General features: G+C 36.7%; 1 protein-coding gene across 1 annotated transcript; it reads left to right on the forward strand.

Annotated features, from left to right (window-relative positions):
- The first annotated feature begins 7,870 nt into the window (after positions 1–7,870).
- On the forward strand, positions 7,871–10,113 carry LOC144562989 (uncharacterized). Its single transcript, XM_078312361.1, has 3 exons — positions 7,871–7,911; positions 8,021–9,162; positions 9,253–10,113. The coding sequence occupies exons 1-3, from the start codon at positions 7,871–7,873 to the stop codon at positions 10,035–10,037; spliced, it is 1,968 nt and encodes a 655-aa protein (XP_078168487.1). The 3' UTR covers positions 10,038–10,113.
- The last annotated feature ends 735 nt before the right edge of the window (positions 10,114–10,848 follow it).

A 10,848-nucleotide genomic window follows, 5' to 3' on the forward strand; every position in this document is an offset into this window, starting at 1 on the left:
CTCTACGGTCAGAACGTAGAGCCTTAATACTTTTGTTCAATTGATTTTCTACTTCAGTCTTGAATTCTTTGAACTTGTCAAAGGATTCAGACTTATGTCTCATCAGACTCAATCTTTCCTAGACAGAACCATCTCTTTTACGGTGTGGAAATGACAGCTCTTACTAAGGTACTTTATTGCTTCATCACATTCTTTGATGAACTTTATTTATCCGAAAGTTTTCGAAAAGGCGAAAGAGTTACACTAAATTTTGCCATTTCAAAAGCAAAAGAGTAATTTGGTTGTTCGCACAAAAGTATGCTATACACAAAATTTCAGGTACAGCGAGCTGTACCCTTTTAAACTGTGATTTAGCTTTTGAATTATGTTGCAAGTGCACAACTTTCGTTCAAGAGTATAATTAGGTATCGATCCTCAGGGACGGTACAGTTCAACTCTAAATCTTTGCTTGTCTCAGTTAGGTACTAGATTTTGAGAAAAGATTGGTTTGATTTGTTTAAATTCCTAAGTTCAATAACAGAAAAAGAAAGCAATTAAACGTTTGGTTTTACTTTGATTTTAAAACGAAGTTTCTAGGGTTTCAGATTTCATCCTCAACTCTGCCTCTCTGGACCTTCACGCGACTCGCGTGCTTTCGTACACGACCCTTGTGACGCGACCCGCGTGGTCTCCCATGCGACTCGCGTGGTCCTCGAGTAAATGTAGCATTTGGCCTGTTTCTAAGTTATTTGCTTATGTAAGGATCTGTTGACCGTACCTATTGTTCCTAAACCTCAACTCTCGTTTATTGGCTTAATCAACCAGTAAGGATGTGCAACTTCACCTTCTTAGATCTACAACCTCAAACTCTCGTTTACTGGTGTTCAACCTAAGTCAATTGTCTGGTTTGCTAAAGGTATCCACTATCTCTCAATAGATGGAAATTTCACCTCTCAGTTACTATTGATCTCACTTCTCGGATCTAAGATCTACCTCAAATACTTGATCTAATTGCAAGAAACATCAAGGTCAAAGTACTAGAAGAGATGCAAGAAACATTCAACAGTAGACATCAAGATTCATTCAAACAATCACAATCAAGCAATGAAAGAATAATACTCAGGCAATCAAACACAAGAAAAACTCAAATTCAAGTTCAATGCATTACAAACAGAATCTCAGACTACATCAACCCTAGAAACAAGATAGATCTACTCAAGCATGATAAAGAAAGAGATAAGAGAAGAAATCATGATAAAACCGAAGGAGGAATTGGATCTAAGAAGAATCTTCCAATCTTCACTTCTCAGCTCCTCCTCTTTCTTGAACGACACTCCAAAGGCCTTGAGATTTGAATTCTTCAATTTCTGAACTCCCCCTCCAGTGGCAGAGGGTGGTCTATTTATAGCTTTCCCCAAACGAGTACTTCAAATTTGGGCCTTTACTGGGCTTCATTGGGCCTCCGCTGTCTGCTCTGGGAACTCTTGACGCGAGTCGCGTCACCAGTGTTGCGACCCGCGTTGGAACTCGTCTGATGCGCCTCGCATGAGATGGCATTGCGACCTGCTCGATGCGACTTGGATGGGTTGACAGTGCGACTCGGAGGACTGGATGCGCCTCGCGTCACCCATGATGCGGGTCGCATCAAAGTCTCTGAACTTCAGAAATTCCCTTGATTTCACCAATTTTCCTGCGAAGTAAGAATGAAAGCGCAGCAGTACCACATTCTATATATATTCATTATAGTAGACGTTATTTGATGGCTTAAAATACATGTTTTGGTACGGAAATTGGTCAAAATAATAGATTAGATATAGCAATATCACATTCTTACTAAGGTACTTTATTGCTTCATCACATTCTTCGATGAACTTTATTTATCCGAAGGTTTTCGAAAAGGCGAAAGAGTTACACTAAATTTTGCCATTTCAAAAGGAAAAGAGTAATTTGGTAACGTGACAAAGTCCCCTTTGGGCCAGCTATCAGGACATGCAAAAGAGGGTTAGATGAAAAGCCGAGACCTTTCTTGTCATTAACCTTGTCTTTTACAGGTGGAGATTAACAGCTCTTACTCAGGTACTTTATTGCTTCATCACATTCTTAGATATACTCAAACACAGTTGAAAGTTTTGAAAACGAAAACATAAATAAAGCATAAAGAAAGCGTTAATCTAATTTAACTTTCTTAGTCGGTAAAACCGAACCAAGAAAATCTCATTTATAATCGATTTTGGACTTAAGCTGCAAATGTAAGAATTTAAACCGATACGCGGTATATGCACCTTATTTGCATAAGTTATAACTTTTAGAAAATCAATCAGCGGGAGAGCCTTGAGCTCTGATACCACTGTTGGGTTTTGACGGTTCAAACCCATTGATTAAGTCTGTTGGGGTTTTGACGGTTCAAACCCATTTATTTGCTTAAGCTGCGGAAAGAGTAAAACAAAATTTTTTTACATCTAACTTATGCTACGGATTAAATGAATCAAGAAGATCCGTTTAATCCTATTTATAGATCTACTCCATAATTGATTTCTAAAACATTAAATCTATTTATCAATTAAATAGATTAATATAACATGTTTATACCTCATTTCCAAATTCAAATTGGAAAGCAGACCGAGCGAGTAGATCGATCAGGAATGGTTGCCTCGGAGTATCAAACAAATGATACCTCTATCGGTTATCCACCAGGACTAACCGGAGAGCGGTTTATTTCTTTTTCCAGAAATACCGTAAATCGCAATTTTCTGCAAAAACACTATTCAATGATCTCGTGAAAACCGAAACCGTAAAAGAGAGAAAATAGAAACTCGAATCGATCAGACAGATCAGATACGATATATGTGAATTAGTGAATTTCTATCTCCATGTACCCCTCTATTTATATACTTTTGAGGAGGTTCGCAAAAGACCGAAATACCCCTCAAGTTCGGCCTATTTACCAAAATGCCATGCCACCTTTCATTCCATGCCACCTTGCATGACACCTTAGGGTGTAGAAGCATGGAGAAGAGTGTGGAAGGTGGTGTGTCATGATTAGTAAAAGGCTTTATAAATTGGGCTTTGACTTTGGGCTTTTAATTTTAATTAAGGCTTTGATTATTTTTGGATTTTAAACCCATAATTCAAATTCATAATTAACAATTAAAATCCAAATCATATATATATATATATATATATAATTGTCATGTACAATTATATTTCTTTTCGGTTGTTGTTCGGTAACTTTTATACAACGTAACGTGTACGTTTATAAATTAACCGTTGTTTCTGCTTGTCATTTTTATATGACATTTATAATTTAATTATAACACGTATAATTAATTATAAGCATCTTAATATTAATTATAATCAATTTATAATTAATCAGTAAGATTCTCCGAGTAGCTCCTATATGGTGTGACCCAATAGGATCTGTGTTATGTTGGTAAATAGAATTAAAACTGTTTTAACTTCTATAATCATAGGAGGCATCTGACAGTATACACTATGACCATCCAATTACACAGATGATGCTGTACTGTACAATATCACGATCCAGTAAACAATTTACTTGTGTCAGTTCTTTTGTCACATAGCTATCAGATCAGTTTCAAGGTAGATGTGTGTCATCCTTGCTAACTTAATATTTTCTTGATCTTGAGTAGATTATCAAATATAATTACTCTTGTAATTATACCGCATGCAGATAATCTAACTCTACCAAAGGGCCCAGTGATGCTATAGCTCATACAAAAATACGAGGGACAATAGTACTTTTGGTAAACCATCACTTCCTTAGCTAAGCTATACATATGGAAGTGCTACCATTATGACTGTTTTTTACAGACAGCGTTGGATAACACTCACACATACACATCTCTTAGCTAGAACGATGAATACCTCATACTGTAGAACTTTACACTGAATGAAAACATTAATGACACGAACACAATTCTATTCAATGTTTCATTCGAGGTCTGTCAAATAACATGTTCCTAGAACATGTATCTATGTGATTAAAATGACATATCGTGTCTATGGTTTGTAAAACTTAACCATCTTTTAATCCACATACTAACCTAGTAACGGTTAATTAGTGTTCCTGCTAATTACCTCGGTTAGTGACTTCTTAAGAATATATATCATCTTAATTATGGAGTTTCACAATTCCAGTCATGAACTCGAAATGATCCATAATCCAATAATATTCAAGGCAACAAAATGATATATAATTAAACATTCAATTCATGAACAAATCTTTATATGATAATTTATCGCATTATTGACTTCTAGATTATTACTAACTAACACCCCTCCCAAAGCTTGGAACAAGTTTAGGTTAGAAAGTTGCGGATCTCGTGTGTTGATATCTTACAAAATTCATTTTTATTTTGTTGCTTTTATTTTTCATGACACTATATTATTTATTCTTAGTACAAAACTGGGTAGTTATAGGTAGTTAACCAAAACCAACAGTTTTAATTCAAAAGTGCATTTGCATGCTCTTGGTTTAAGCCTTCCATGACACGAATCCACACTTTTGATGTAAACTTGGCCACTTTATCGGACAAACTAGCGGAGCAGAGTGTCAAAGACTCATTGCCATAAGTACGTCATGTCACTATAACATAGGCTAGCATAGTCCTAATTTATTTCAAAAAAATTTTAAATTTATCCATTTTCCACTAGTTTTGCACTAAACCCTCAACCCTCCACCCCAAACCCCGAACCTCGACCCCCGACCCCCGACCCCCGAACCCTGAACAACAAAACCCCGATCCCTAAACACTACACCTTAGACCCCTCACCCCATACCCCCGGACCCTGGACCTAGCCCAAACCCAAGCCCAAAGCCCAGCCCGAAGCCCAGCCAAAACCCTAAGCCCTAAGCCCAAGCCATAAGCCCGAAGCCCTAGCCCAAAGCCCCAGCCGCAAGCTCGAAGCCCCAATCCAGAAGCCCCACTCCAGAATCCCAAAGCCCGAAGTCCCAAACCCAAAGCCCGAAGCCCCAAACCCTAAAACCCCAAACCCAAAGCCCGAAGCCCCAAACCCTAAAACCCTAAACCCTAAACCCAAAACCCCCAAAACTAAGCCCTAAACCCTAAAATTAAATCACGTTTTGATCCTGAGTTTTCTGCAGTGTATGAATAGCACATAACAGTGCATTATTGTTTGATCTCTTACACAAACTCCATTTGAATTAAGTGGTGGTTTGCGAAAGAGTTCAAACAACAACATAAGTCCACTATTGTGTGTCTATTTTTGCACTACTGAAGACTCAGGATTAAAATGTTGCATGCACATGGTAACTTTTATATGGATTAATTAATTGTCACATGTCCATTATGACACTGCCGAAGACTTGGGATGAAAACATAATTTACTGTTTATAACATGTTTTATTAGTTGAAAGTTAGTTTGACCCATTTCTTTGTAACATAACCAAGATAATTATTGCATATATAGTGAATTAGTTAGTCAAATCAAAAGTAATTATTGCATATATATGATGTGTTGTAATTGTAAATAAGGAGATGAATTCTATATATGGATGTTTATTTGAGTGTTTATGTTGCATATATGCACATGGTAAATTTGAAGGATTTCATGATGTGGCAAGGCGATAAATTCAAAAAAATTTGACCCTCTTACAAGCATCTACGGATCTACTTTATTATGCTAATTCTATTAAAGCAATTCATATATATGCAAATGGATATCTACTAAAGGTGATTTGAATATAACTCTACCAAATGTCAATTTGGTAAATAGAGAGAAGTCGTATTCTCTTATAGATCTCTTTGATACCTTCGTTTATCGAAACAACCTCCTAGTGTTCACCTTGAACTAAACAAGAATTAGAAAGACCTTACTAGAGATCTTAATCTAATCTAAGCTTAGAACCTAGTTAATAACCCTTCTTGTTCTTCTAATAATTCTTCATTAGAGAAATCAATAATATGAGAGGAGGGGTGGCAGCTAGGAGAAAGAGGAAGAGAAGGAAATATTTTTTTTTCAGAAAATTGTTTTCTTGCTTAATTACCTTCTCTATACCTCTCCTTATATACAAATATACTATGGTTTTCATTGTGCCTTCCTAGTATAATTATCCTTATTAAAAGAGCTAACCCTAGCCACTGTTACAGTAATTGCTACAGTGCGCTCTACAGTAACTGCTACAGTACCAGCCTCAACTCATATTAACTTTGGGTTTTAATAAACTTATGTTATAACAATGTTTTACACATTATTATATTTATGTGTCATGTATATTATACTATATATGCACCATATTATACCAAATTATATACATGCACACTTCTCATAAATTTATTTTCGTTCTAAGCAGTCATGATATTTATTTATCACATATATATTATTTCATGTCATATCAAACAATATACATCATATAAATAAAATATCCTTCTTGTTTCTTGTTCAGTTGGCGTGACCTATATAGAGGATCTGTGTTATGTTGGCAACAGGGGCGAGTACAGTATACAACAGGGGTAGGCACTTGCCTACCCCTGAATTTTTTTTTTTTTTGGACCGGGCTTTTGTTATGGGCTTGCCTACCCCAGAATTGAAATCGTGCCTACCCCAGGCCCAGAACTCTCTACTGCACATCTCTCGCGAAAGGGAAGGGAAGGTTGCGCCTTGTGCCTCTTGCGAAAGGAAAGGTTGCGCCTTGCGCGTCTGAGCGTCTCTCCTGCCTGCACGAAGGAAAAGCTGCGCATGTCTGGTCTCTCCTGTGCGGATTTCGTCTCTCCTGCGCTTCTTCCTTCACTCAGCGCCTTCACCCAGCGCCTTCGCTCAGCGCGTCTTCTCTTCTCTCCTGTGAGTCTTCCTTCGCCTCAGCTTTAATTGCAAAGGTTGGTCAATTTGTTATCTGTCTTGATTGAAGCTGATCCTTAGCCTTAACTTTAATTTGCTTGTTATAAAATTGAGGCGATTTTCTTGTGAATCCTTTGATAATTTGTTTGCAATCTATCATTAAATTGAGGCGAGTCTCCTGCAATTTGCTTGTTATCTGTCATTCTGTCTTGATTGAATCTGATTATGTCTTGATTGCAAAGGATCACATTTGCAATTTTATAACAAGCAGACAACATCTCTTGACTCAACAATTTTTCTTCGCCTCAGCTTTAATTTGCTTCTTGATAGGCAATTGGTTGCAAATGTTGGTCAATTAATTGGACAATTGCCAATTGATTGTATGTATAGCATGATATATTAATTTTATAGGTATTTGTTTGATTGTTTCCTGCAAAGTATCAATTAATTGGGCAATTGGTTGTATATATAGCTTGGTCAATTAATTTGATAGAGACAGAGACAGGATTTGATATTAATTTTGTAATGTTGCACGCCTGTACCTAAAAAGAAGGTTAATTATAAAACAAATTTAAGTGGCTGATTTGGTAGGTATTTGTTTCATGCAAAGTATCAATTAATTACATGCTTTGAGTGGCTGATTTGGTACATTAAAACTAATAAATTATGTTTGACAGCTCGCCCAAGCATTGACTGACTTTGAACAATTCATAACTTGGTCAAGACAGAGAGGAGAATAAATATTATCATTAATTGGTATATTTTCGAATTTCTCTTATGAATTAGTGAGATAGACATTTTAAATCTGTCATATATATATTTAGAAAATGGAGATAGACATTGCTTAATTCTAATTTTTTCTTTGAATTTGTTAATAGAGAATGGATAGATACTACACGACGGCACCTAAATTTCCAATTGATTCTTCTTCACAAGGATCACAACAAATAGGGCCTAGTAGTTCTTCATCTTCACAAGAACCTCCTTCTGATCCCGCTTCAAGGTCGCCCATATCTCAATATCCGCCAAATGAGAAGGAGGATATACGTAGACATTATCCAGGCAAAGGGCCATGTCAACCAAACAATCACAATTTTCCCCAAAGAGACATAGGTGGTGTTTTAAGAAGATTTAACAACTCTTGGTTTGGTCAATACCCCTATTGGTTGGAATATAGCATTGCTAAAGATGCTGCATTTTGTCTTTGTTGCTATTTATTTAGACCAGAATATCTTGGATCAGGTGGAAGGACAAAGTTTGTAGGAGAGGGCTATCGAAATTGGAAATGTAAGAAAGGGTTTGATGATCATGTCGGTGATGTAAATAGTGAGCACAATCATGCTCAAAGGAAGTGTTTGAATTTGATGAGTGAAAGACGGAGCATTGAAACAATCATGGTGAGACAAAGTGTTAATGAAGGGATGGATTATCGAGTGCAGTTAGGTGCCTCTGTACATGTTTCTCGATTTCTCGCAAAACAAGGTTTGGCATTCCGCGGACATGACGAGTCTGAAAGCTCTCACCGTAAAGGTAATTTCCTTAATCTTTTGAGGTATACGGGAGATCGTAACCCACAAATTGATAAGGTGATTCTGGAAAATGCTCCCAAAAATCGAAAGTTGACATGTTCCGATACACAAAAGGAGATAGTTAATTGTGCCGCAGAGGAGACGATATTGGAGATACTTGCAGAGTTGGGCAATGAATTGTTTTCTGTCTTGATTGATGAGTCGAGAGATGTTTCAGTCAAAGAGCAAATGGCGATTGTGATTCGGTTTGTAAACAAAAAAGGTTCCGTTGTTGAACGGTTTCTTGGTATCGTTCATGTTCCCGATACTAGAGCGGTGTCTTTGAAGGAGGCACTTCAAGGGTTATTTGTTAAGAATGGTCTAACTTTGTCTAGATTACGTGGTCAGGGTTATGATGGAGCTAGTAATATGAGCAGGGAGTTCAATGATCTCAAAACATTGATCATGAAGGAGAACGGGTCCGCTTACTATGTGCATTGTTGGGCTCATCAACTTCAACTAACTCTCGTTCATGTTGCTAAGCATCATCACAAGATTGGCTTGTTTTTTCAAATAATTTCTCAAGTTGTCAATGTTGCGAGTGCATCTTGTAAAAGGCGTGATCAATTACGTGAGAAGCAAAGAATTGAGATTTTGGAATCTATTTCAAATTTGGAGATTAAAACTGGAAGTGGTTTGAACCAAGAAATGGGTCTTGCACGTCCATCTAATACTCGATGGAGTTCTCATTTCAAGACCTTAAATGGTGTGATTACACTATTTTCAGCCACAATAGGTGTACTTGAGGAAATAGAAAATGATGCTCTTATTCTAGAACAACGAGTTGAAGCGACTGGTATTTTATTTCATATCCAAACTTTTGATTTTGCTTTCAATTGTCATCTCATGAGAGCTTCATTACTTATCGCGCATGATCTATCTCAAGCCTTGCAACGAAAAGAACAAGATATGGTGAATGCTATGCGATTGGTGAAATTTGCTAAAGTTCGCTTGCAAGGTATGCGGGATGGTGGTTGGGAATCATTATTCAAAGAAGTGTGTGTATTTTGTGTGAAGCACGATATAGACATTCCAAATATGGAGGATAAGTATGCTGGTAAGCCAAAGAGACAAACAACGAACACAACTAATTTGCATTATTATCGTGTTGAACTATTTTATACGGTTATTGATATGCAATTGCAAGAGCTTAATGACAGATTCACAGAAAATAGTACCGAGCTACTTATTTGTATGTCATGCTTAGACCCGAGTAACTCTTTTTCATCATTTAATAAAGATAGGTTGGTTCAATTAGCTCGATTATATCCCTCTGATTTCAACCAATATGAACTTGCTGTCTTAGATGGTCAATTGGAGAATTATCGCATGGATTTGCGAAGTGATGATGATTTTAAAGAGTTAAAGGGCATAGTTGAACTTTCTCAAAAAATGGTGGAAAAGAGGAGGCACAATGTTTATCCATTAGTTTACAAATTAGTGAAATTAGCATTGATATTGCCGGTGGCTACGGCCAGTGTTGAAAGGGTATTTTCGGCGATGAATTATGTGAAAAACCGAGTAAGGAATTCAATGGGAGATCAATTTTTGAATGATTGTTTGGTTACTTATGTTGAGAGTGAGTTATTTGATGAGGTAGTTGATGAACGAATTATGCAACGATGGCAAAATATGAGTAACCGTAGAGGAAAGCTCCCTCCATTGACTTGATTTTGTAACATTAATATATTTCTTGTTTTTAGATATGTAAAAGAATATTTGTTATAAATTTTTGACTTAGTTGAAACCTTTGGTGTTCATTTAGGTTAAATTTTTTTTTTACAACTATTTATATAGTATGCTTGCCTACCCTTGATTGAATTCGTAGACTCGCCACTGGTTGGCAATAGTATAAAATATTTTATTACATAAACTATAAGCGGTATTCTAGCTATACATTATAGTTACCCAAATAACATAGATGTAAAGTATCCTTTTTACAATACATGATCATTTAAAGTAATGTTACAAATAACATTACTTGTATCCACTCCTTGCCACATGATATTATGAATAATATACAAAGTCGGACTGTGTCATTGTTCGCTTACAAAAGTATGCTACAAAGTTTCAGTACAATGATTAATTGTACCTTTTAAAACCTTGAGTTACTCTCGATTAAGACTGCAAGTGCACAGTCTTGCTCGTATAGTAAAATCAGGTATCGATCCACAGGGACGGTTCTTTTCTATTCTAAATTCCTACAAATCCGAGTTAGGTACTAGAAGTGTGAAAAGTTTGGTTTGAATTCGTTTTAATTTCCTGATTTCAAGTGTCAATTCAATTAACAGTAAATGAAAGCAATTAAAGGTTTTGGTTTTGAACAATGATAAAAGGCGCTCCCAGGGTTTCAGGTTTCATCCCAAACTTTGCCTTCTCTGGACCTATCATGCGACTCGCATCATCTCTGATGCGACCCGTATGATGCGACTCGCATCATCTCTGATGCGGGTCGCATGGCCCTCGAGCAGAGTTGACATGT

Source organism: Carex rostrata, chromosome 12 (assembly GCF_964058835.1).
Source record: "Carex rostrata chromosome 12, lpCarRost1.2, whole genome shotgun sequence".
Classification (NCBI taxonomy): Eukaryota; Viridiplantae; Streptophyta; class Magnoliopsida; order Poales; family Cyperaceae; genus Carex; species Carex rostrata.

Bases quoted from the DNA above. Each gene is read 5' to 3' on its own strand.
- LOC144562989 (XM_078312361.1), top strand. From the start codon at position 7,871: ATGTCAACCAAACAATCACAATTTTCCCCAAAGAGACATAG. The intron at 7,912-8,020 runs GTGGTGTTTTAA...CTATTTATTTAG, and splicing joins TTTTCCCCAAAGAGACATAG to ACCAGAATATCTTGGATCAG. The intron at 9,163-9,252 runs GTATTTTATTTC...ATCTATCTCAAG, and splicing joins ACAACGAGTTGAAGCGACTG to CCTTGCAACGAAAAGAACAA.